Source organism: Gopherus evgoodei, chromosome 2 (genome assembly GCF_007399415.2).
Source record: "Gopherus evgoodei ecotype Sinaloan lineage chromosome 2, rGopEvg1_v1.p, whole genome shotgun sequence".
Taxonomy (NCBI): domain Eukaryota; kingdom Metazoa; phylum Chordata; order Testudines; family Testudinidae; genus Gopherus; species Gopherus evgoodei.
Window position 1 is genome coordinate 6789004 of NC_044323.1, and position 27455 is coordinate 6816458.

The following is a 27455-nucleotide window of genomic DNA, read 5'->3' on the forward strand; positions in this document are numbered from 1 at the left end:
TAGTGCAATTTCACATTACACTAAAGCAGGGGTCAGCAACCTTTCAGAAGTGCTGTGCCGAGTCTTCATTTATTCAGTCTAATTTAAGGTTTCGTGTGCCAGTAATACATTTTAACGTTTTTAGAAGGTCTCTTTCTATAAGTTTATAATATATAACTAAACTATTGTTGTATGTAAAGTAAATAAGGTTTTCAAAATGTGTAAGAAGCTTCATTTAAAATTAAATTAAAATGCAGAGCCCTCTGAACCGGTGGCCAGGATCCAGGCAGTGTGAGTGCCACTGAAAATCAGCTTGCGTGCCGACTTCGGCACCCATGCCATAGGTTGCCTAACCCTGCACTAAGGTAATGTGGGTGATCTACCCCTTTTGTCCAGTCCCAGCTTCTGGCATTTGGAAATGTAGGGACGTTTAGAGCGTAGAGGTACATCCGTGACCATCTTGGCTAATAGCCATTGATGGAACTATCCTCATCGAACTTATCTATTTCTTGTTTGAACCCAGATATACTTTTGGCCTTCACAACATCCCCTGGCAATGAGTTCCACGGCTTAACTGTGCATTGTGCAAAGAAGTTCTTCCTTTTGTTTGTTTTATACAATTGTAAAGAATTTGCACGTGTTCCATACTGGCCATCTTTCTTGACGGGGGTTGAAAGGGTAGACTATATCAGAGCATTGTCATATGGGCGTGGTGGAGATGGTCTGTATACAATATTGATTATCTCTGGTTGTATATTTTAGCTCTGCCAGTCCTTTTTAAACAAAACTTGCAGAACACAGAAATGGAAGAGGGGAGCACTGTAGCTTTGCGCTGTGAGATCACTAAACCCGATGCCCGAGTGGTGTGGAAGAAGGGAGGAGCCATACTCCAGGAGAGTGTCAAATATGAGCTGAAGCAGAAGGGTTGTGTGGCAGAGCTGCTCATTCACAATGCAGAGCTGGAGGATGCTGGAAGATACACTTGTGATACTGGAGACCAGCAGACGACTGCTCAAGTCAAAATCCACGGTAGAAGTTTTCATCGCTTTCTGTTGTTGTTATTAATCATGTTTATTATGGTAGTGCCTAGCGACTGGCTAAAATGGGCACCATTATGCAAGCTGCTGAATGAACACAGAGGGGCAGATAATCCCTGCCCCAAAGAGCTGATAGTCTACATAGAGAGGACTGATGATGTGTTGGGAGTAAGGACATAATACGTAAGCAGAGCAATCAGTGGCAAACACTGTTAGTTTCATGATTTTTTGGGAGGGATGTGAGAGATTAGTTGGCAGCATTAAAATACAAAGACAAGGAAGGGAGACGGAACATTGAAGGGAAGGGGATGGTTGGGCAAGGAAGGAAGGAGGAGAGTATGAGGAGCAGATGTGGCGTAATGCTGAGGTGAGGAGTCCATGAGAGAGGGCTAGAGCAAACCGCCAGTCAGCGCAAGGCAGAAAATGTCCAGTCAAACCTGTAAAAAGTATTCTGATGACATTGCCAGTGTTCAAAGTCCTCGGCTTAAACAGCTTCTGCGGAGGCTCCTAAGAGTCCTAACAGGTTGAGTCTTTGGCTGGCTCCTCCCTGCAATTTCTCTCCCCAGAGCCACATGGCTAGAGGGAAGAGGGCCACTGCATGGGTCTTAGTGGCCCCAGGGCAGGGGGCCTCCGCTGCACAGTTCTGGATCCAGAGGTGGGGTGGGGGGGGGGTCTAAGGGAGAGGAAACCCAGGCTGGTCCTGATTTTCTGTTGTGTTCTCTAGGTAACCCTCCTATCAAGAAATATCAGCCAAATGACCTTTTATTGTCTACATAATATCTGCCAATGTCTTTGAAATAATTATTGCAGTAAAACTTCTTTTCTGCTCGGGAGTAAGGCACTTGTCCGAACTTGACAATCCAGCTGAAAGGCCTTGTGGGGCAAAATGTCTGATTTTAAAGAACAATTTTTTTGCAGGGAGTTAAAAAGCAGGTTCTTTGGCAGAGTAACTGCTTGGCAACCATTATTTTAAATTGTGTTTAATTCTTTTTCCCCCCTCAAAAAATGAATTGTGTGCTAATGTACATGCTAATTTATCAGCTCTGGAGACAGACCCCTCCATTTATCCAGGCTTTTCCTTAAGTGCCAGCTCACTTTCCCCTTTTATGTAGCCTTTCACCCATGCCGTCCTTGTCATAGAATCATAGACTCTCAGGGTTGGAAGGGACCTCAGGAGGTCATCTAGTCCAACCCTCTGCTCAAAGCAGGACCAATCCCCAACTAAATCATCCTAGCTAGGGCTTTGTCAAGCCTGATCTTAAAAACCTCTAAGGAAGGAGAAACCACCACCTTCAGTATCCTTATAAAGTCATGGCGCTGAAAGAGAGTCATGAAACTGTTCCTTGTCTCAGTCTACTATGCCATGTACAGTGCAACCATATTATGTTGATGCACGTCATATAAATGCATGCTTCCTTCTTCAGCCCTGCCTGCACTCATCAAAGAAGAACTGAAGAACTTGGAAGCCACAGAAGGTGGAACAGCCACACTGCGCTGTGAGCTGAGCAAAGCTGCTCCAGTGGAGTGGAAGAAGGGGCCCAAGGGGCTCAGGCCAAGTGGCAAATACAGAATGAGACAAGAAGGCACCATTGCTGAGCTGGTCATCCACGATGTAGATCTGAAGGATGCTGGAGATTACACATGTGTATTTGGAGATCAAAAAACCACAGCAGCCTTGAGAGTGAATGGTAAAAAGTCATAGAAAAATGACCCTCCTGAGAGTTCCCCCACCCCTTTTACTATTTCCTAACAACATTTACCTGTGTCCTTCTCTTTGTTCTTTTTTGCACATCGTGCTGTGGATCCTATGTCCATTTGTCCTCTACTCTGACAGAATTCAGTGCATGTGTGTGCAATATAAAGTCATGCACGTATATTTTACTGAATTAGTATTGACGCATGAGACCCCTTGAGCAATTATCAACCTCTCTGTTGAGGGGATTAAGTACAGTCAATCACTTCCATGATAGTACAGTCAATCACCTCCTCTGTTGTCTTTCACAAAAGTCTTGCTTTACTGGGGACTTTGATTCCCAGAGAACAATCCACCTGAAAGCTATTGTTTCCAGCTAGACAAATGTCAGATCATGCTTGGTGTAAAAGTGTTGTGATGAGGCCCATGGAGTTAAAAAAAAAAAAATTATGGTTCAGTCGTCGCCCAAGGAAAACACTTTGTAGTTCCGAGTTTGTGGCATTTGGATGAAATATTTGTTCGTTCTGCCTCCCTCAGCCCTACCCGTACGTTTCAAAAAGGAACTGAAGAACGAGGAAGTCACTGAGAGTGGAACAGCCACACTGCACTGTGAGCTGACCAAGGCTGTTGAGTCAGTTGAGTGGATGAAGGATCAAAAGGTGCTGAAACCAAGTGGCAAATACAGAATGAGGCAGGAAGGCCGCTTTGCTGAGTTGATTATCCAAGACCTAGATTTGGCGGATGCAGGAGATTACACTTGCTTGTGTGGTGACCAGAAGACAACAGCTGCTCTAACAGTGAATGGTAAATGTGCCCAAAATTAAATAGGTTGTTTTATATTTATCTCCTCTGTGGAACTCAAGAGGTTGGCATTCAGCATTCACACTGATCCATGGCAGCTCCTCTGATCCCTTGTTCAGTGCAGTTTTGGAAAGAGGACTCATATCCTCATCTTTGTGGTGACACTGGGTCACCTTGATAAAGAACACTCCCCGTGTGGTATTGGTTTGCCACAGTCCAGTTATGTTTCCTCATTTCTTTTCCTTTTATTTGCACAACTTATTCTCATCTTTATTGCTGCAAGCTGTCTCCATTCTAGGAATGATGCACATGTATTTAACTTTATATTTTGCGTAATTTCCTTCTTTTAGGGCTTTGAAATGTGTGATTGGAAAAAAATGTGTTATCACAATCTGATGTCCCACAAAAAAAACCCTACTCACTGAATTCTGGTTCTGATACGGTCTCTGTCTATATTGTGTTCTTCAGCCTTGCCTGCACTTTTCCAAGAAAAACTGAATAACAAGGAAGTTTCAGAGGGTGGGACAGTCACTCTGCACTGTAAATTGAGCAAGCCCGCCCCAGTGGAGTGGAAGAAGGGACAAAAGGCACTCAGACCAAGTGAAAAATTCAAAATAAGCCAGGAGGGTCCCTTTGCTGAACTGTTGATCCATGATCTGGATTTGACGGATGCTGGAGATTACACCTGTGTGTGTGGAGAACAGCAGACTACAGCTACCTTGACAGTGAATGGTAAAAAGAAACACGCAACATATATCCCAGATAAAACAATATAACTCTATAATTTCCTCCCTTTTCAGATTCCTTTTCCAATATAATGTTTTATCCTCACCTTCATTCCGCCCACGGTATCCCTGTGTATTTAATTTCTTTTTCTTTCTTTGCCTTCTCCCTCTCTTTCCTCCCCTTGAGAGCTGCACGTAATTGCATTCATAGGCATTATATGTAAAAATATCAAAGGTAGTAGAGACAACTAAATGTTTCTTTTCTCCAACTCAAATTCAAATTCAGTCTAGTCTTTTGGTCTGTATATGTGGTTGTTTGAAAGTTTTTTCTTAGGGATCAGGTTACAAAATGGGACTATATTATCTCACTTCAAATTACTTGGAATGTTGGGTCTGTGTTTTTAAGGTGACCAGATTATGATGATTATCTTATGCCATTACACAGAGGATAGTTTAGTGAAAATGATAATTTTTTTATGCTGTTGTAGATTCTATCACTTATTTTGAACTCTTTCTTGGCCCCTCTAAAATATTTTAGCTCTGCAAAAAGTTGACACCATGGTTTCTAGTTACGTTCCCTTCTAAAGAGTTCTGTTTTAGAGAGAACACAAACACTGTTATAAACCAGATACTAGTCTGCATGGATATTACTTATGTTAAGGGAAAACATTTTGGGCCTGATATTGAAAAGTGGCCTCTGATTGTACGCCTGTGATTTTGCTGAGACAAATACTAACGGTTATGCAGCATTTTGATATATAATCACCTGATTTTTATCAACAAATCAGATTGATAGATGTTGAAATGCTATAAAATAAACCTCCACAATTGAGGGCACAAAATCAAAAGCCCAACTGAGACCTTTTAAAAAAATTCAGTCTTTGGGGCAACAGTGACAACATTGACTTAGGTAACTAACAGAGGAGAGCATTCGTAGTTCTGAGTTTCTCCGCTCTGATACCCTTCTGTCCATATCACATTCATTCTGCAGTTCTGCCTACACTTTTCACCAAAGAACTGAAGAATCAAGAAGCTACAGAAGGCGAAAGTGCCATTCTGCACTGCGAGCTAAACAAGGTTGCTCCTATCGTGGAGTGGAAGAAGGGACACAAGACCCTCAAACTGAGCGACAAGTATAAAATGAGACGGGAAGGTGGTGTTGTTGAATTGATAATCCAAGACCTAGAAGTGACAGATGCTGGAAATTATACCTGTATGTGTGGAGACCAACAGACTATGGCGTCTGTAACTGTAAATGGTAAAAGAAGAAGCAAAATAATTTTTTTTCCCTCCATTGCTTTGGATAGACACACTCCTTTCCCGATGTAACCTACAGACCTTTTTCATTCCTCACAAAGGTCCTGATTCAAAGCTTATTGAAGTCAATGAAAAGCTGCTCATTGACTTCAGTCAGGTTTGGAACAAACTATTACAGACACGCAAAAACAGTGAGAATAGACAAGAATCGGACAAACCCATAAGAATGGGACCCTGCATAGCTAGAACTGCTGCTGCCTTTCTGTTTCTAGGCCATTGTTTCTTCACTGGAGGTTTCTTTGTTGGAGTTATTGTTCTACTCATGCTCCCAATAAGCTGTTAGCTTAGAAAGAACTGTAGCCTGAGTAATATTTAGGCCTTACAACAAACTGAAAAGTTACATCCCATTCCGTCCTTAAGAAACATTGATTCTTTCCCTGTGCCCCTACTTTGAGACAGAAAAGTGATTACATACAGTCCTGTATGTAGAGGGCATTGCTGTAGAGTTCCCATGCTCTCACAAATAAAGTCAAAACTTTTCATGTGGAAAGTTTTCCCGCTGAAAAATATAGTTTTGCTGAAACAGACATTTATTTTTATGAGGAAAAAGGTCAAATCAGGTAAAAAAAAAATTTGTTTCCTTCAGGATATTGCTAAAATTTCCCTTTTAAATTAACATTTCAAAATGAGACTTTATTTTGTTTTGACTTAGAATGGCATTTCATTTTGTGTAGAAATCTCAAGTTGAAACAAGAAAAAATTCATTTTGAAACTTCTCATGGAAAAACCAAAATGTTTCAACTAAAAAGTTTTGAATGAAAATTTTTTCATTTGAAATTTCACAGGGAAAAACATGGTTTTCTGACCTGCTCTTCTGATCCTTTTGTCCACTTCCTTCTGTAATGATTTGTGATGATAATGTGTGAGGCTTCTGCTCCTTTCTACAAATACTGAGTGCATTTCTGGGGATAGGGGTTATCTGATTATCTATTTTTTTCTCATACTGATTATTTGAGAGCAGTGAAGCTGGTCTAATGACACTTAATGGTCTGGTTCTGATAACTAAGGAGGAATTAACTGAAAAATGAGGGTAACATTTAGTTTTGACTTCTCTGATTTTTAAATCCAATTGTCCTTATTGCTGTCCTTCAGTCCTGCCTGCATTTTTCAAAGAGGGATTGAAGAATAAGGAAGCCTCAGAAGGTGCAACAGCCACTCTGCACTGTGAGCTGAGCAAAGCCCCTGTCCTCGTGGAGTGGAAGAAGGGGCAAAAACCACTCAAACCCAGTGAAAAGTACAGAATGCGACAGGAAGGTGCCATTGCAGAGCTGTTGATCCGTGACCTGGATGTAGAAGATACAGATGATTATACCTGTGTGTGTGGAGACCAGAAGACCTCTGCTGTCTTGACAGTCCATGGTAAACAAAAATTCCACCTTACAAGAGAGATATTCCAGAGAGTTTCACTCCTTTGGAAATTCCCTTCCTGACCTGTTTTAGAGTTACTTTTCACCTTTCCTTTTTTTGTTTCTGTATTGCTGGTCTGTATTTTATTTCACCTCAACTTGTCTCTTGGTATTAAAATGGTATTCCTTATTGTGAACTAAAGCAGGGTACAGATGCCTTCCTTTTCTAGATCCGTTTTGTGTCTTTACAGAGTAAAAACTTTATCTGTACTTAGTAAAGTCAACATTTTCTAGGCCCCTAAGAATGTACTCAGGCTTCTAAATAAAAGTGGCCTGATTTTCAGAGGATTTGAATACTCACTATTCTCACTGAAGTCAATGGATTTCAGTGCCTAACTTGAGGAAACCATATTTGAAAATTTTGGCTTCTATTTGCTAATGGACTTTTTGGAGAAATCAGACTCTTGAGATTAAATGGTTCCCAATATTTCTTGGGGGTGACAGTGATATGTGCTAATGATGAAATTACAACATCCAATTGGATGGGTGCCAATGGCAATTTGATTGTTAGTTTTGCTGTCGTGAGCAGTGGTTCTGGTATTAGGGTATTGCTGCACCCCCTGGCTTGAAATTGTAATAACAAACACCAAATACATGGTTTCCATGATTTCCATCATCAGCACCCCCACTATAAAAATTGATCCAGCACCGCTGATGGTGAGTGATACAAAACAGTCTTAATTACGCTATCAGCAGTGTTAATTTACGTATAGTGCCGATCAGTGGGTGAATCTTAAGAGGTCCTGTTCAGTTTAGATAAGTCTCAACATTCAGATGCTTTTGAAATCTAGTTTAACCTTTGAAGCACATCTACCTCCTGTCCTTTTTCCTTGCATTTTATTCCTTCCTTCTTTCTCCCAACCCAAATGCAGTCTTCTCTTTCACGCCAAGCCCACACTTCCTTTTCCCCACTAACTATCTTCTGCATAGTTGTTTATAGGCCCATCAAAAACCTTATTACTGGTGGTTTGAATACTTCTCACGAAAGATATCTTTGATACTGAACTGACAATTATCATGTTCTAGAAGTTGTGTCTTAATGCCACAGGTATGGTTAGGCTGCTAAATCAATATATAAAGAGACAAGGTGGGTGAGGTAATATTTTTTATTGGGCCAACTTCTGTTGGTGAGAGAGATTCTGTGTAAGATGGAAAGCATGTTTTTCTCAACTACAGAAATTGGTCCAATAGAAGGTATTATGTCACTCACCTTCTCTCTCTAATGTCCTGGGACCGTCATAGCTACAACGACACTGCATAAATCAAGATCTAGTAATTTAAAACAAAGATGTAAATTAAAGTCTGAGTTTATGGATTTTGATGCACTTTCTGTCCCTATTACATCCCCCAGGCCTGCCTGCACTATTCAAAAAAGAACTCAAAAATGAGGAAGCCACAGAAAGTGGGACAGCTACTCTCCACTGTGAGTTGACCAAAGCTGCTCCAGTGGAGTGGATGAAGGATCAAAAGGTGCTCAAAGCTAGTGACAAATATAAAATGAGACAGAAGGATGCCATTGCTGAGCTGACAATCCATGACCTGGAGGAACAGGATGCTGGAGATTATACTTGTGTATGTGGAGACCAGAAAACCACTGCATCCTTGACAGTGCATGGTAAACAAAAAATAATATGGGATTTTCTACAATGTCATCTATGATTGCAACTAGGATCACAAACTGATCTTGATATCCTCTGTCATTTTATATTGCTACTGTATTTATAACAACCACTGTGAATTTTCTTCACTTAAATTCCATTATTTGGCTTTGGTATAACATTATGGAGGTTTTTTTGCTCCTTTTACATGCAACAGTTTGAGTTTTCCCCTTAATTCATTTCTTTAATCATATTACTGAGATTTCATTTATTTTTATAGGTAACTTGAGAGAAGATGAGTGGGAAACCAAGTGGCCCGTAATAGCTTGCAATTTTAAGTAGTACATTGGATACGTTTTAAATGCTAACCTAATAACACCACAAGCAGACTAGGCGTACCTTCTTGAAAGTTCAGGGCAAGCTTTCTTCTATTATATATGTCAGATGATGACTCTCAGTCCTAAGCTGCTACACCACAGCTGTTCTAACACTGAGCTTGACTGTCTCAGAGAACAGACTGCCAGCTTGGTCGTAATGTGCTGAACTTAGTGTACTGGAAAAATGTGAACCAGGGACTCAAATGAGACCCATGAAATCATTTTAATTTGGTTCTTAGAAACTGTACGTTGTAACCCAAATTACTAGAGACTGAAGATTAATACACTAATCTACTGGAGCCACCCAGCTGCAGTTATTTCTTGAATTTTAATACAGTCTGTTCATCCTGTGCTCCTCAGTCCTTTCTCCACGTTTTAAAAAAGAATTGAAGAATCTGGAAGCCAGAGAAGGTGAAGCAGCCATTCTGCACTGTGAGCTGACCAAGGTTGCTGCCCCCGTGGAATGGAAGAAGGGGCCCAAAGTGCTCAAACCAAGCGACAAATTTAGAATGAGACAGGAAGGCACCATTGCTGAGTTAGTGATCCATGATTTAGATCTGACAGATGCTGGAGATTATACATGCATGTATGGAGACCAAAAAACCACAGCTGTCTTAACAGTGAATGGTAAATAATATATCCCAAATTAAGTGCATAATTTTCTACTATCTGTTCTGTGAAAAATAATGGTATCATCAACTGGATTATAGCCCTGCTTTCAGCCTGCGATAATGTAATCTGTATAACTAAAAAGTTAAAATCTATGTGCTGTAATTTTCTTAAATATTGCTGATGAATTTAGCAAAATTTTAGCTGAAATAGAAATAGACTTTTTGCATTGTTTGGACCAGATGTTGGTCATGCACTCATTGCAGAAATTTCCACAGAGAGTTGGGAAATACACCTCAATTTCAACTACAACTCCTTTTGATTTTCATGTTCAATAGTAGGTGTTAAAACGGTAACAATAATTTTATCACGATAAATGTTATGATGTTACATTCCAAGAATGCGGAATATCATGATAAAAGCCAACACCATGATAATAGAAATATTTCCTTGTGAATTCTGAATACTTATTACATTTCCTTGGGAGGAAATATAATCATTGCTACTTTCACGGGGAGGTCAGTAATACGACATCGAGCAGCTAGTTGACCACATTGATATGTTAGTGAATTTGCACAAAGCACGAAAACCACCAACACTTAACAGGAGCACCATGTGAAGGTTGTTGTCTTGCTCTTTAAAACTCTTTCTAAATGAAAAATGAGGCAAACACCTGTATACGACTGTGGTCGCCAGACATAAGCAATGGAGCACATCATGTCTCCTTTGTTCTTTTGCCACGGCCTTGAAGGACTTTCACCAGCTCACTGGTGCAGCCATGTGCTGGCAATCAAATCTAGATATAAATTTGTAATCATTGCTCCCTACCCAAGCCGTATGAAAGAAGAAGAATTTCCTTGGGGAGGTACTGACAGTCGTGTTATATTGAACTAGACATATTGCAAGGACACATCTAAATGAGAAGTGAGATGTCAGCCAGTGCTGTTTCATTTGTGGCCCTATTATTTTGTTTATTATTTGTATTACATTAGCTCCTAAAAACTTCAGTCAGGTTTAGAATAATTTGTTCTAGGCATGCTACAAATACAGTAAAAAGGAAGTCCCTGCCCTGAAGTGGATCTGAAAGATGAGGATGGTTCTCTAGCTGTTTCGTTCTATGGGGCACCTTATAAAAGAGTGATCTGCCTTAGGATAGAGTCTTTTCCGAACCCCACAGCCCACCACTATGTGGTCCTCGGTTTGATGAATTCTGTTTCAGGAAAAATTTGCAGACCACTGGTGGTCGATGGATCACAATTTGATAATCCTGTGGGTTAGTGTGTTCAAAGTCTGTGCCAGGTAGTTGCCATAATGTGACTGTTCATATACTCTGTCCATTCTGAACTCCTCAGCTCTGCCTGCACGTTTCAAGGAAGAAATGACCAATGAGGAAGCCACGGAAGGTGGGAGAGCCACTTTGCGCTGTCAGCTGACCAAGATTGCTTCGGTGGAATGGAAAAAGAAGCATAAGGCGCTCGTACCAAGTGACAAATATACAATGAGGCAGGAAGGTGCCACTGCAGAACTAGTCATCCATGATTTAGAAATCAAGGACTCCGGCGATTATACCTGTGTATGTGGAGACCAGAAGACAACTGCAGCTTTGACAGTGCACGGTAAAAAAAAATAAATACATTGTTCTTTAACTGTGTGATTTTTCTACTGTCCCCTTTGGAAAACTCAATACTGACAGCCACTGAGCTCCCATTGTCATCTTACTGTAATCAGACTCTTCTATAATAATTTTCCTTCTTTTCCCCCAATCTCCATCTAACTCACTGGAGCCCTACTTCTTGTACTTGCCCTTAACACCCTGTGTGTTTTTCTATTTCCCATCTAATCTGTGCATGCTTACACATGCTTACATTGTACTTCTGCTGGAAGGATTTCACTTACTTGCATTGTTTTTGTGTTGCTTGTTTCAGAATGAGCCAGGAGAGAAGGTCGGGCTGGAATTTTTATATTTCTTAAATGAGACAAGAGGTCTTAGGTTGTAATTTGTTAACATTTGGCTGACAATTTGAAGGGCTCAGGATAGTAACACTGCAAGCAGGAGCTGGTTCTCTGCAGTCTTTCTTACAATTCTAACTATATCCTGCATATTTGTCTACTTATTTGGCCCACATCACTGCAGTATCTGAGACATTATTCAGGTTTATCTGCACAATCTCCCTATCAGGTAGGGAAGTATTATCGTCCTGCCCATGAGGCACTTGTCCAAGGTCACAAAGAAATTCTGGGCTTAAACCAGGAGCTGAATTCAGAGTTCCTGAATCTCTGTTCTTGCCTGACTCTCCTCCTTCCATTATCATCCTGACCAGTAAGACATTTTCTCTTCCAGTCTTGAGCCACTTAGGAGGTGGCCAATTCCATAATGAGTGGAAGAATGTTTAGGCATGGACAGAAGCTTGTGACCATCAACCTCGTTTTAATTTATTAATCATCCCTGGAGGTTGTGAGAATGTTTCCTCACTCTTTGTTTCTCAGCCCTCCCGGTACTTTTCCAAGAAGAATTAAGAAATGAAGAAGCCACAGAAGGTGGTGCAGCCACTCTGCGATGTGAGCTGAGCAAGGCTGCCCCAGTGGAGTGGAAGAAGGGACACAAGGTGCTCAAGCCAAGTGACAAATACAAAATGAGGCAGAAGGATACCACTGCAGAGCTGGAGATCCACAATCTAGATGACAATGATGCTGGTGATTATACCTGTGTGTGTGGAGATCAGCAGAGCACAGCTCTCTTAGCAGTACATGGTAATAACAAGTTTTATAATGAAGTTCATAATTTTTTAATAACTTTCATAATTTTCAGGTTCATCCACTGGTTTCAAGCATCTGTCCTTGTGTAATCTGTCATTTCTGTGTTTTTTCCCTTATTATATTTATTGCATATAGGAGTCATTGTCATTCATTTGTTTTTTGTTGAACCTCCCTCCCCGGTACCCCCAACTCCATAATACAATATCTGTGTTAACAGCCTGATCCAGTTACCACTCATTACAGAATAAGTGTGGGATCAGGCCATGTGATGGGTGCTCTGCTCACTATAGGTGGGTCTCTCTCTTGGCCGTTCTGGTGATTAGCTCTGCACAGCCCATGCTTCTTCCTGTGGGTGCACTCTGTTTCTCCCTCTGTGGTCCCTCTCTGACTCCAGGAACTGCAGCCTCTGCTTTGTGACTCAGCTGTCCGGCTAGGTCACTGTGTGGTTTTCCCTTCTGGGGATGTGTATCAAAGTCCCTGCTCGCCAGCAATCTCAGGCAGTCCTCCCATTCTCTGCCCCAGGTGTCACTCCCTCAGTGGCTGGTAAGGGGATCCCGAGCCCACCCTCTACTCCGGGTTCCAGCTCAGGGACCTTCTAAGCAGCAGCCAAGATGTGATTCCTTCCTGCATCTTGCTGCCTTTCTCTGCACCTCTTCCTTTCCTCCTGGCCCTCCTCACTCCTCTGGGTTTGCCAGCCTCTCAACTCCTTCCTCCCAGGGAGTAACCAGCAGGTATTTGTCTCCCCCCCAACACACCTCCCTGCAGACTACCTCCCTGCAGCCCCCTCTGCGTCCAAGTTCCTGTCTTTCTATAAGTCCCGCCCATTCCCACACAGGTGAGTTTCCCCTAATTAGGGCTTTCCTCCCAGATTGCAGCCTAATTGGCTGATTGGTCCCACCTGGCCCAATTCAGCTATGCAGTGCCAGTGTGGGGAGTCCACCCCATCACACGCCCAAAGACATTTTCTACTTTTATCCCCTTCTTCCAGCCTATGACGTTTTCTATGTCCCCTTCTTCCATCTATTCTCTGGTGGTTGTGCTCAGAGCTCCATTTTAATGCTCTGTCTTTTACATCCTCCAGCTCTTCCGGCACTCATCAAAGAAGAACTGAAGAACGAGGAAGTTAGAGAAGGTGGTACAGCCACTCTGCGCTGTGCACTGACCAAAGCCGCTCAAGTAGAGTGGATGAAAGGGGACAGTTTGCTCAAAGCGAGTGACAAATACAAAATGAGACAGGAGGGTGCTGTTGTTAAACTGGTTATCCATGATGTAGAACTGAAGGATGCTGGAGATTATACCTGTGTATGTGGAGACCAGAAGACAACTGCTGGCTTGATAGTGCATGGTAAAACAAAAAATCAAAATTCAATTGCATACCACCCCATCTACAATTCATTGTGCCTGCATTTATGTCTGGAGCTTTCTTTTTTTAGTCGTTAATTGTTTATATGTATTTATAATTTTTTGTTACTTTGCTCTTTATTGCTTGTCTTATTCCTTGGAATTCTACTGGGTGCATTAATAGTCCTGAAATACAGTGTGAGGAAAGGAAGCTGATTGCAACCCAAAGAGTTCTTAGCTTCCTTTGTTCATGCTGTTTTTCTTGCTTTCTCCTTACAATGTAATTTTTTTTCCATTTTCCCCCAATCACACCAGCCATCTGGCACTTACAATGTTTAATGCACTGTCCATCCATTCTGTGATCCTCAGCTCTGCCTGCACTTTTCAAAGAAGAACTGAAGAACTTGGAAGTCACAGAAGGCAAAACCGCCACTCTGCACTGTGAGCTGAACAAGCCTGCTTCAGTGGAGTGGAAGAAAGGGCACAAGATACTCAAGGCGAGTGAAAAATACAGCATAAGGCAGGACAGTGTCACTGCTGAGCTGGAGATCCATGATCTAGGTCTGCAGGATGCAGGAGATTACACATGCATGTGTGGCGACCAGCAGACCACAGCTGCGTTGATAGTAAATGGTAAATAATATATTCCAAATTAATGCTTAATACTCTACCCTTTGTTCCTATGAAACTCATGATTGTTCCACAGAAGATTCACCTAATTCTCTTTGGCTCTTATTCATTTCTGTATATCTGAAAAAGGAGAACTTCCTGTTTCCATATGACTTAGATGGTAAATTAAAAAAAAATATTCTGTGTTAATGATCATCCAATGTGGAGACTGGCTGGATTGAATGTAGATGTGGAGCAGGGCACATATTATATATGTTTCCTCACACACTTTTTATAGTCCACCTCAAACCAAGCTGATCCATTGTATGTTGAGCTTCCTCCGTGCCGTGATTGTCAAATTAATTTTATTATCCGGGGTGTAACGATATTGACCACAATCTGAATGGCCAGAATGAAATCCCAGAACTAACCAGATTTGATCCTAAATTATGAGAGGTGAAAGGCTTCAGCATTAGAACATGATACTAGCCACTTATAGGGTGACCAGATGTCCCGATTTTGTAAGGACAGTCCTGATTTTTGGGTCTTTTTCTTATATAGGCTCCTATTACTCCCCACCCCTCATCCTGATTTTTCACATTTGCTGCCTGGTCACCCTAGCCACTTACCACAGACTTTTCAGTTTTAATGCATTGTTTGCTTACCTCATATTCCCCAGCCCTGCCTGTACTTTTCAAGCAAGAACTAAAGAATGAGGAAGTTACAGAAGGTGGATCAGTCATTCTGCGCTGTGAACTAAGCAAAGCTGCTCCTGTGGAGTGGAAAATAGGGCACAATGTGCTCAAAACAAGTGACAAATATAAAATGAGGCAGCAGGGTGCCATTGCAGAGTTGGTTATCCATGATGTAGAACTGAAGGATGCTAGAGATTATACCTGTGTGTCTGGGGATCAGAAGACAACAGCTGCTTTAACAGTACACGGTAAAAAAACCACCCTATCAATATTCAGTACTAATATGAATACTAATTTTCTAGTATCACTCCTGAAACTCAAACTGTCTGCCACTGGAATCATGTAATGAGCTTAATATTAATTTGCCATTTCTCTGTTGCTTCTTCCATCCTCTCTACTATTGGTTTCTTTATACGGGACAATACTTTGGGTCAGAATTCCTGGGCATTGCCGACTCACTCCTCAAAGAGAAGAAAGTAAAGGAAGTTCCTTTCAGTTTTTCTCAAGCGCTTTCATTTTGTGTATTTTTCTCATTTTCCTCCACCTCCATTTCATCAGCTGACCCCAGCCCCTAGGGATACTTCCATAAGTATTAACATCTGGTCTATTGTGTCCTCAGCTCTGCCTGCACATTTCAAAGAAGAATTGAGGAACAAGGAAGTGACGGAAGGTGAAGCTGCCACTCTGTGCTGTGAACTGACCAAAGCTGCTCAGGTGGAGTGGAAGAAAGGGCACAAGGTGCTCAAAGCAAGTGAGAAATACAAAATGAGACAAGAAGGTGCCATGGCAGAGCTGGTGATCCACAATCTGGAGGTGAAGGATACTGATGATTATACCTGTGTGTGTGGAGACCAGCAGACCACAGCTACCTTAACAGTAAATGGTAAAAATAAACTGTCAGCTAATACACTCTCAGTGCTTATTCTGTTTTATCCTGCTGCCTCGTTAGAAACAAATTTGGAAATGAATCTTTGCTCTGGGTTCACATTTGCTTTATCTGTTGTACTTCTGTCCACCTCATTAATTGCAACTCCTATTGTTTGGAATAATGTTCCTTGGCTCTGAAGAAATGGAGGCTATTTATACAAAAAGATCCCAACCTATCCCATCATGCTTTATCTGACTCATCCTAATGCTCCTTGTCCTTCCCTGAAGCATGGATTTTTCCTTTCTTCCGACTCCTCCTTTTCTGGGCAGTGATCTTTTCCTGTCATCCTTCCCTAGTTAACATTCATTGTGCATGAGGCAGGGTTGTCTGAAATTTTCGTCATAGGAATTAGTCTTGCACTAGAGCTTTGTTCCTGTAGCCATTGTTTGTGTCTCTTTTGGATGTTTTTATTTTGGGTTATGATTTCTCAGGAGATAAGTGAGAAGCCAAAATTCTCTGGTCATCTTTTAGAGGCTCTCCCATGCACCTCGTTTAAAACCAGAAGTGTATGATTTATGTTTTACTGTCTAGTTGCTTTCATTATTTTAGCTTGTAAGTGGTCTGAAAACTTATCGATGTGCCAGCCTCCAAGAGATCGTGTCCATATAGGTAGAATAAGATTATATCTAGCAGTGTAAATTGTCAATTCCATTAACATAGGCACAACATCTCATTTGTAATGCTGAGATACTAGCCCATGTAATTAATTGGAAACAATAGTCATGAACATGTTATGAGACATTGTTTAGAGGAGACTGTTATCTTTAGAAGGTTGGTGAGACGTGTCAAGGCAGATATCTGAAGAGGGTCATGAGGAATGCGTAAACAGAGAAATCATATCCTGGGGAAGGAGTACAAGTTAGGGTTCAAAGTTCTGTGGAGTTTTGATCACTTCTCTGCTCATGGTGAGCTCATCGGCCCTGACTGCATTTTTAAAAGACGAACTAAAGAATGAAGAGAAAACCAAAGCAAGGAACCATACCTCACATTAAGCTGACCAAGGCCGCTCTAGTGGAGTGGAAAAAAGGGGCAGAAGGAATTGAAAGCAAGCAAGGTGGGTCTACACATTTCGCCACCCCAAGCACGGCGGCATGCTGTGGGGGGCGCTCTGCCAGTCGCCAGTCCCATGGCTCCGGTGGACCTCCCACAGGTGTGCCTGTGGAGGGTCCACTGGTCCCGTGGCTCCACCGAAGCCGCGGGACCAGCAGACCGTCCGCAGGCACACCTGCGAGAGGTCCACCAGAGCCATGGGACCAGTGGACCCTCCGCAGGCATGCCACCAAAGGCAGCCTGCCTGCCGCCCTCCCAGCGACCGGCAGAGCGTCCCCCGTGGCATGCCTCCCAATCATGTGCTTGGCGTGCTGGGGCCTGGAGCCGCCCCTGAAGCAAGTGAGAAATACAAAATAAGACAGAAGGAGGCCATTAAGAGAGCTAATTATCTTGGATCTAGGTGGAGAATACTAAAGATTATGGTCTTAATGTCTCGTCCTCCCCCCACCCCCAACATGAAAAATAGGTCCAACAATGGTTCTTAGCCAAGATTTTCAGGGATGCAACCCCCTATTCTGAGTGTCCCTAGCCACTGATTGCCAGAAGCTGGGAGCAGACGATAGAGGGATGGATCACTTGATCTTTTTTGTCGATTCCCTCTTAAGCACCTGCAGTGGCCACTGCTGGAAGACAGGATACTGGGCTGACCCAGTATGGCTGTTCTTAACATTATGTAAGTCAGGAGTAAATCTGCTGAGGTCAGTGATGTTTCACAAGTGTAAAACCAGCCTAAACAATACAAGAATTCAGACATACATTTCAATTGGGATATAATATCACTTTTCACTTCTCTGCTGCTTCTCCTCCATTCTTCTCAAGCTCTGTCCTCCTTCACTCTTTTCTGATTTCCCCTCCACCTCCTGTTTTTCAACTACAGCAGCTAACTGCCATCAGTCTGTAACGCACTGTATATATTGCATCCTTCAGCTCTGCCTCCATCTTTCAAAGAAGAAATGTGCAGTGAGGAAGCCACAGAAGGTGGAACAGCCACTCTGCACTGTGAGCTGACCAAGGTCGCTGCCCCAGTGGAGTGGAAGAAGGGGCACAAAGTGCTCAGACCGAATGACAAGTACACAATGAGACAGGAAGGTTGTATTGTGGAGCTGGTGGTCCATGGTTTAGACCTGAAGGATGCTGGAGATTACACCTGTGTGTGTGGAGACCAGAAGACCACAGCTGCCTTAACAGTGCATGGTAAAATAAATAGATGTGAGACATTACATATATGCATTTTGATTTACTGTCTTATTTATGACAGCAGTATTATTCCATGGCAAGCTCTTCCTTAGCTGGATTTTATGAGCTTGTTGTGTTCTTTTCCCACGCTTTCAGTTTTGTCTTTTTTCATGCCCTTGCAATTTGCTTGTATTACTCTTCCTATGGTTTATAATGGGGAAAATAATTGTGTATATGCAAATGTTCTCAGCTACCTTTCCTGCTTCCATTTTACTTTATATCCTTCTTAAGGTCCTTGTCCAATGCCCACTGAAGCCAATGGGTGGCTTTCCATTGCATTCTATGGACATTGGACCAGGTCTTCACACTGTAGGATTCAATTTTCTCCCCAACACACCAGCCAGCTGCCAGTGTGAACTTTCATGCACTCTCCACTCATTTTGTATTCTTCAGCCCTGCCTCCACTATTCAAAGAAGAACTGAAGAGCTTGGAAGCTACAGAAAATGGAGCAGCGACTCTGCGCTGTAAGCTGACCAAGGCTGCTCCAGTGGAGTGGAAGAAAGGGCACAAAGTGCTCAAAGTCAGTGAGAAATACAAAATGAGACAAGAAGGTGCCATTGCAGAGCTGGCTATCTGCAATCTGGAGGTGAAGGACAGTGGAGATTATACCTGTGTGTGTGGAGACCAGCAGACCACAGCTACCTTAACAGTAAATGGTAAAAATAAACTGTCAGCTAATACACTCTCAGTGCTTATTCTGTTCTATTCTGCTGCCTCCTTAGAAACAAAATTGGAAATAAATCCTTGCTCTGTGTTCACATTTCCTTAATCTGTTTTACTACTCTCCGCCTCATTCACTGCAACTCCTTTTGTGTGGAATAACGTTCCCTGGCTCTGAAGACATGGAGGCTGTTTATACAAAAGGATCCTATCCTATCCCATTGTGCTTTATCCAACCACATCCCAATGCTCCCTAGCCTTCCCTGAAGCATGGATTTTTCCTTTCTTCCAACTTTAGGCCTTGTTCTTTTCCTGTTCTCCTTCCCTAGTTAACATTTGTTATGCACGAGGCAGGTTTGGCTGAAATTTGCACGAGAGTTTTTTTCCTGTAGACATTGCTTGTGTCTCCTATGGATGTTTTTACTTTGGGGTTATGGTTTCTGAGGAGATAAGTGAGAAGCCAACATTCTCTGGTCATGTTTTAGAGGCTTTCCTGTGCACCTCAATTTAAAACCGGAAGTGTGTGATTTATGTTTTGCTGTCTAGTTGCTTTCATTATTTTAGCTTGTAAGTGGTCTGAAAACTTATCGGTGTGCCAGCCTCCAAGAGATCATGTCCATATAGGTAGAATAAGATTACATCTGGCAGCGTAAATTGTCAATTCCATTGATGTAGGCATGACTTCTCATTAGTAATGTTCTTGTGAGAGGTGAGGTACTGACAATACCTGGAGCCTGGAACCTCAAAGCCATCTTATTCATCATGGACAGTAAGTAGAAACATGGTCAAACAGTACCAGGAGTTGTTTTCTTTTAAGGATTGTTGTGTCAGTCATATCGAAGCAGATGTTAGAACAAGATAAATGAGAAATTCTGAATGGAAATATCATGAGAAAAGAAGAGAAATTAGGGTTCAAACTCTGGAATTTTGATGCCCATTCTGTCTGTGTTGCATCCCTCAGCCTTGCCAGCACTTTTTAAAGAAGAACTAAAGAGTAAGGAAGCTAAAGAAGGTGGAAATGCCACTCTGCACTGTGAGCTGACCAAGGCTGTTCCAGTGGAGTGGAAGAAAGGGCATGAGGTACTCAAACCAAGTGAGAAATACAAAATGAGACTGGAAGGTGCCATTGCAGAGCTGGTTATCCATGATCTAGATGAGAAGGATACAGGAGATTATACTTGTGTGTGTGGAGAACAACAGACCACGGCTGCTTTAACAGTACATGGTAATAATATTTTGTCATGAACTATGTCTAATTTTTCTTATCAGCTGCGTCCTTGGTAGGAAAACTTGGCTCTGTGTCCACATTTCCTTTATCTGTCTTGTCTGCTTCATTCACTGCAGCTCCATTTTTTTAGGATAACATTCCTTAGCTTTGATAAACTGGAGGCTACCTGTATAGAAAAATCTCATTCTGCATCCTCATGTACTGTCTAACACATCCAATTTCTGCCTTTTGCTTTTCTAAAACACAACTCTGACAATTCTGCTGTCTTCCTTTTCTGGCATTTTCTTTTCCCGTCTGTCTACTATTTGTATAGGGAAATAAATACTACTCAGATCACAAGAATAATTTAGTCAAAACTTCCTCTGTAAGAACTAGTTTTGCACTAGGGTTCTGTTCCTGCAGCCATTGTCCATTCAGATGGCTTTGCTTTGGAGTCTGATTTTCTGAGGTGATGATGATTTCTTGATTTAAACTTGTTTTGTTTTCACACTGATATAAAAATCACAGTTGAAGTCAGTACCTCAGGTTCAAACTAGTTTAAGTGGGAAATACATCACATCTAAGGAAATTAGACTTAGGCCCATAATTTGGACTTGAGATTCAAATTTGAGATTTTGGTCTGACCCAACCTTTACATTTTAATGTTGTTTTCTTTTCCAATTTGAGACTGTGCAGGTACGACTTGAAAGCTGAGATACTAGCCTATGTAGTTAATCAGGAACAATAGTCATGAAAATGTTATCAGACATTGTTTAGAGGAGATTGTTAGATTTAGAGGGTGGTTGAGATGTATCAAGACAGATATCCAAAGAAGATAAATGAGGAATGCATAAGCAGAAAAATCATATCCTGGGGAAGGACGACAAGTTAGGGTTCAAAGTTCTGTGGAGTTTTGATCACTTCTCTGCTCATGGTGAGCTCATCGGCCCTGACTGCATTTTTAAAAGAAGAACTAAAGAATGAAGAGAAAACCAAAGCAAGGAACCATGCCTCACAGTCAACTAACCAAGGCAGCTCTAGTGGAGTGGGAAAAGGGGGCAGAAGGAATTGAAAGCAAGTGAGAAATACAAAATGAGACAGAAGGAGGCCATTAAGAGAGCTAATTATCTTGGATCTAGGTGGAGGATACTAAAGATTATGGTCTTAATGTCCCCCCACCTCGACATGAAAGATAGGTCCAACAATGGCTCTTAGCCAAGATGGTCAGGAATGCAACCCCATATTCTGAGTGTCTCTAGCCTCTGATAGCCAGAAGCTGGGAGTGGACGACGGGATGGATCCACTCGATGGTCTCCTTTTCTGTTCATTCACTCTTAAGTACCTACATTGGCCAATGTTGAAAGACAGTATGGCAGTTCTTATGTTATGTAAGTCAGGACTAAGTCTATTGAGGCCAGTGACATTTCACAAGTGTAAAACCAGCCTAAACAATACAAGAATTCAGACGTACATTTCAATTGGGATATAATATCACTTTTCACTTCTCTGCTGCTTCTCCTCCATTCTTCTCAAGCTCTGTCCTCCTTCACTCTTTTCTGATTTCCCCTCCACCTCCTGTTTTTCAACTACAGCAGCTAATTGCCATCAGTCTGTAACGCACTGTATATATTGCATCCTTCAGCTCTGCCTCCATCTTTCAAAGAAGAAATGTGCAGTGAGGAAGCCACAGAAGGTGGAACAGCCACTCTGCACTGTGAGCTGACCAAGGTCGCTGCCCCAGTGGAGTGGAAGAAGGGGCACAAAGTGCTCAGACCGAATGACAAGTACACAATGAGACAGGAAGGTTGTATTGTGGAGCTGGTGGTCCATGGTTTAGACCTGAAGGATGCTGGAGATTACACCTGTGTGTGTGGAGACCAGAAGACCACAGCTGCCTTAACAGTGCATGGTAAAAAGGAAAATAAACTAATTTCTGAAGTATTTTTAATACCAGTTTTGCTTATTGAAAAAACTGTCATGGGATGCAAAGCTTGCTATTAAGGCTCATACTCATACAATAATACTCCAGCAAACAACAAATATAAGGCTGAGGTACTCTATTTTAAATAGCTGTCAATAATACCGCTTTGGAGTCCTCATGCATTTTATACTTAGAAGATGTCTTAAGAGAAGGGATTAAAAGTTTCCTAAAATGAAAGAAGGATGTGACTCATCATCCTTTTTAAATCTGAAAGTTACATGTTTTTATCTCTGTACATTATCTGGGCATCCTATATAGATGCCTCTTGCGATTTCCCTGTGTCCCCTTCTGCTATTATAGGAATAATGCTTCTTACTATTGGTATATGAGAGGTGTGGTTTTATGCACATTTTTGGCTGAATCCTGCATCCTTCGTTAGCTACCTTGAGATTCAATAAGAAGACTAGTGTGAACAAAGCCTTTGAACGATATTTGTTCCTTTCTGGTGTGCTGTATTTTGTACTTCAGCCCTGGGATGGATGTTTATGATTCAGGTTCTATTCTGTTTACTTTGAATTGGCCCTTGGTGTACTATAGTAATTTTTATTATGGACACTCTTTTGTCATGGATCATGTTTGCAATTTAGGAGATATTAAACAGATCTAGAGCAATTCATTGTACGAGTGCATTGCGCAAACCCAAAACAGCAGCCCAGGTGAACTGAATTGTTCACTGAGCTTCACAAACTCTTTGGCAAAACTGGGCCAAGTTTCGGACAAGTTTGCATCAGTTTGGGACCAGGAATACAATTAAATCAGCAAAGGGAGCAGAAAAGCATAGCCCAAATGGCATAACAGAGTGGTCATGCAGCAAAAGAGAATTGCAAAACAGAATCCTATGCGGACCCCAAGATGGGCCATGTAACTCTAATTTCATCCCTTAAAACCTTCCTTTAGGAAAAATATTGAAATGCTTACTCTTTATTGCAAATGTTCAGATCAACTCTTCAGCCCCAAGAACTTTTGTACTTACTTTAGTAGCAATAAAAGCCTCCTGCCACCTGTAGGTCCTAGTTCATGTTAAGAATGAGCAAAATACATAACAAGAGCTGCCTCCTGAAATAGGTATCTTCTGGTTCTGAAAATGTGCACATGACCTGTTTGGGATCTACTACTGTAGATTCCCGAGGCTTTGACACACTAAAATAGTTCATTGTTGAGGGTTACAGAGTTCAAACTCTTTCTACACTACCTCTCCCCCGAGAAAGCCCGGTTGCTTTATGATGCACGTTATGTTTTTATTTCATAGCCCTACCAGCACTTTTTAAACATGAGCTTCGGGATGAGGAGGCAGAAGAAGGTGGCACTGTCACACTGCAGTGTGAGCTTACCAAACCCAGTGCTCCAGTAGAGTGGAGGAAAGGCTCTACAACTCTCTACCCTGGACTGAAATATGAGCTGAAGCGACAAGGGCCCATTGCTGAGCTGATCATTTATGACTTAAAACTGGAAGATACAGGAAAATATACCTGTGACTCTGGGGATCAACAGACAACAGCTGCAGTGACCATACATGGTAGGCAGAATATTGCAACGCTGGCCACATAAATGTGCTATGAAAAAAAGGCCTTTTAATTTGCCTTAGTTGCTTTGCTGCTGATCCTCTATTCCAGTGTATGTTCTGCTGTGCTCTTGGTGTATGCCACTGAAATCTGAATGGAATGTTCCCCACATCTGGCACATGTGTCAGTCTTGAGGGAATGGGGGCTGCCTGGCGTATCTGAAATGTTGAAGCAGCACCACTAGCAGCAGCAAAGCAGTTAAACAATATGGTGATGTAAAGGTACTGATGCCCCCAAGGCATCTGAGTGGAGTGAAGTTGATAGCAAATGAGAATTTGGTGAGCTCTTCTATAACGGCATTATAGCTACTGCTGTTTGTGTGGGTGACCCCATATTAAAACTGTTTCTCCCACTGAATGCGCCAAGTGGATTTTTGTAACCCAAGCTGAAGTCCATGGAGTTTCACTAGTAATTAATTTGGTCCAACTTCAGATGTCATCTGAATCTGTAGAGCAGTGAATGACCACTACTAGTGAAATGGGTAAAAGTGCTATGTTTATGGGTTTGTGAAAAGTGAAAGCTTTTTTTTTTTTACTTTTGCTTCAGATTACTTTATGCAAATGAAAGGCAGTTTATGTAGCAGAATTGGCTGACTTTCCATTAAGAGAAGCTGTTTTTTTATGGCGACAGGAAAATTTATTCGCAAAAATTGTTGACCTTTTCAGCTCAAAAAGATTTTGCTCAGAAGGGAAAAACTGTGTCTGGTGAAAGAAACTTTGCTGTCAATCAAATGTTGACTATAGTTACTCTATAACTTAAGTGCCGATGAGAGAAAACACAAAGATGAGTTATTTGTTGCTGAATTCCCTTTTCTTTTGCGAGCTGTTCTTTTTTTTTTTTTCCCCCTTCTTCATTAATAATAAGTGGTAGTGCAGGTGGGTAGAGTTGTAGGAAACAGATATTTATTACATGTTCTGAGCGGTCAGTGCTGCACACTGACGGTAGAGTTTGCATGCAATTTAGTGTTGCTCGACTTGCCTGCCTAAGCCCCTGGTGTCATACTAAACTAGGTCCTTTCTGAAAGCGGAAACTCTTTCTCCAGTTCCATTCATATTACATTCATTTCCCATTGTACTAACCACTATGACATTTTGAAACTTAACGTTGCCTTTTATGCATTGGCTGAGGATTTATCAATTACGAATATTATTTATTTATATTACTGTAGCCCGGGTCACACACCAGGACCCCACTGTGCTTTGTGCTGTACAAATGCAGAACAAAAAGAAAGTCTCTATCCCAAGCCGTTTACCGTCTAAAGGAGAAGATTCTCTAAGCAAAACAAAGAGGCTGTTGTAAATCTTAAAAGCTGATAGGAGGGAAAGAGACCACACAGAAAGACAAATTCACTTTCAGATACTGTGTTCTTCAAATGCAGCCTCTTCTGTTCTTGTAGAGATGCTTCCATAGAAAAAATTGATTAGATGAGATGAGACTTGTTCGTTTTGTGGACTACTTTGCGAAACAGATCTACCCATGAACAAACTTTGCTCCTAATGCCACAATCTTCCCCCCACCCCACCACCATTTCTTGGTTCAAAAATGGTTCATGCAATGGGCTGTCAAGAAGTGGTCCATAGACCCGTGTTAGAGAAACCCTGATTTAGCTTGTTCTTGATGGACCCTGGCAGATATCTTCTTATGGGAACTAACATGCACTTAAAATATTTACCTCTCAATTTTTGCAGCCCTACCCATTGTATTTAAGCAGCCCCTTCAGAATCAGGAGGCTGAAGAAGGAGGTACAGCCACATTATATTGTGAGCTGTCAAAACCAAACGTTCCAGTGGAATGGAGGAGAGGAGGCCTGGGGCTGCAGCCTAGCAATAAGTATGAAATGAAACAGAGGAAATGCATTGTAGAGCTCTTAGTACATAATCTCCAACTAGAAGATACAGGAGAATACAGCTGTGGTATTGGGGAACAGGAAACAAAGGCTTCTTTATATGTGAAAGGTAGGTGATGAGATTCCCTCCCTGACTTCACTCCTGAAACAACCGATTTACTTCAGCACAAAAAAGGAACATGATTGAATTATATAATTTTGGGGTATAATAATTTTCTTCCTTCCATCTTATTAATATTTTTTTTTAAATAAAGTTGCCTTGCACCATTGTCCTGAAGGGAACAGTGATATGGAAGAGGAGATGGTACTTTATTTTAAGAGATCGTATTTGTTTGTAGGATCTGGGATGGGGTCAGGCCAGATAGCTACAGGAGAGTGCTCCTATTGGGTTCTGGGAAGGTGGGCGGGCACAAGCCCGCCTACAGCTAACAGACCCTCCTGCAGTATAGGAGAGTGCTGGAAGGCAGATATATTAGCCCCAGGATAAACAAATCACTTTTACCTTGGTAGCTGAACAGGGGTTACTCTAGGTTAATTAGGACATCAGGGGCAATAAGGGCCTGCCAGAACTTGTTAAAAGCCTCCCCTCCAGCCAGATAGGGGCAAGCGATAGGAGCTGAGGGAGAAGGGCAAGCTACTGGAAAGCTGGGCTGTGCAGAAACTAACAAGCATTAGGAGAGAAGCCATGCAGGTACAGAGGCTAAGGGCGGGAGAATCTCTGCCTAACGGGGCACATGGCCATTCTGGGCCCCGGAGGTCTGAGGGAAGAGACTCTGCCAGAGGGGAGAGACTGAACCAGGTGTCTGGTCTGTTGCCACCACGACTGGAGGAGGCTACCAGAGACTGAGATGCTCCTGTCCTTCCCCACCATCTGAGAGGCTGGGAGTTACCCTGCTCCAACAGGGTGTGGACAGTAAACCCAGGGGCATGGGGAAAATTCTGAGGGAAAAGAGGAATACACCAGTCTGCTGCTAAGCGGAAGTGCAGGACCCACCGAAGCAGAGAGGAAGCTTTGTCACAGATCATCAGAGTGTTGGCTTGTAACATGAGTAAATTTCGCATACATTTGGGAGGAGTTTGAGAGGGAAGTTCTGCAATGATTCAACACACTGTTACTGGACATTTGTCTTGATGCACCACTGATGTCCTCTCCAATAATAAACAAAATCAAAGTTCTCCATCTAGTAACTGGAATGAGGACAACATGGGACTTTCCCAGGGTCTGGCCCTAGGAAGATTCATTTCTGAATACTGACATATCTCTGGGATCGGTTCAAAGTTAATTTTGCTCAGAGAACTCAACCAGGGGAAGGTGTAAAGTCGAAGAGTATGTGAAGGAACTTCAGAATTGCAGACAGCCTCTTTAGAATATAATGGAATCAGTTACCATTGTCATGTACAAGCTGGCAGTATCCATTCTATGATACATTCTATGATAGTGACTTTGGGCGTACCTTTCGCACAACGTCAGTGTCTGGTTATGTTAACAGGTATTTGATCTGGGGTTAAATAAAAGCCCCTGTTTGTTTGTTTTTTCCTCTTTCCTTTTAGCCCTCCCAGTTCTTTTCAAAAGGAAGCTCAAGGACAAGGAAGTGGAAGAAGGAACTCCAGTAAAACTCCAGTGTGAGCTGACAAAGCCCACGGCTTCTGTGCAGTGGAGGAAAGGCACCATGGACCTCTATCCATGTGCCAAATACGAAATGAAATTAGAGGGTCTCGTAGCTGAACTCGTGATCCATAACACGGAACCAGCAGACACATCTGATTATACCTGTGATACGGGAGATCAACAGAGCACAGCCAGCCTCAGAGTGAATGGTTAGCATTGCCCCAAATGGGGCACAGTTTAAAAACATGGATCAGTGACATATTAGAGAAATTACTCTGAATTTTTTTGTGAATACATCAAATTTGAAATAAGTTGAATGAGAGAAAAGCAGATACAAAACCACGAATCGGAATGCACAAAAGTGGATTATGGAGGGACATTTTTAGAATGCCTGTTAGGGTGCATAATTCACTGCATACAAGCAGGCTGAC

General features: G+C 42.0%; 1 protein-coding gene across 23 annotated transcripts in view; it reads left to right on the forward strand.

The window, feature by feature from the left end:
- OBSCN (obscurin, cytoskeletal calmodulin and titin-interacting RhoGEF) overlaps window positions 1-27455 on the forward strand; it is a 305008-nt gene that overhangs the window by 136826 nt on the left and 140727 nt on the right. For 14 of the 23 annotated variants that reach the window (XM_030549887.1, XM_030549891.1, XM_030549889.1 and 11 more), the window contains 21 exons: window positions 742-1008; window positions 2441-2704; window positions 3247-3513; window positions 3979-4242; window positions 5227-5493; window positions 6645-6911; window positions 8310-8573; window positions 9294-9560; window positions 10895-11158; window positions 12030-12293; window positions 13381-13644; window positions 14010-14273; window positions 14929-15192; window positions 15564-15827; window positions 17850-18131; window positions 18552-18815; window positions 19781-20044; window positions 21669-21935; window positions 23257-23523; window positions 25258-25524; window positions 26967-27233. In XM_030549887.1, coding sequence (XP_030405747.1) covers window positions 742-1008; window positions 2441-2704; window positions 3247-3513; window positions 3979-4242; window positions 5227-5493; window positions 6645-6911; window positions 8310-8573; window positions 9294-9560; window positions 10895-11158; window positions 12030-12293; window positions 13381-13644; window positions 14010-14273; window positions 14929-15192; window positions 15564-15827; window positions 17850-18131; window positions 18552-18815; window positions 19781-20044; window positions 21669-21935; window positions 23257-23523; window positions 25258-25524; window positions 26967-27233 — 5589 coding nt within the window. The remainder of the gene's footprint in view (window positions 1-741; window positions 1009-2440; window positions 2705-3246; window positions 3514-3978; window positions 4243-5226; window positions 5494-6644; window positions 6912-8309; window positions 8574-9293; window positions 9561-10894; window positions 11159-12029; window positions 12294-13380; window positions 13645-14009; window positions 14274-14928; window positions 15193-15563; window positions 15828-17849; window positions 18132-18551; window positions 18816-19780; window positions 20045-21668; window positions 21936-23256; window positions 23524-25257; window positions 25525-26966; window positions 27234-27455) is intronic. The other 9 variants (XM_030549890.1, XM_030549910.1, XM_030549892.1 and 6 more) reach the window with 8 other exon arrangements.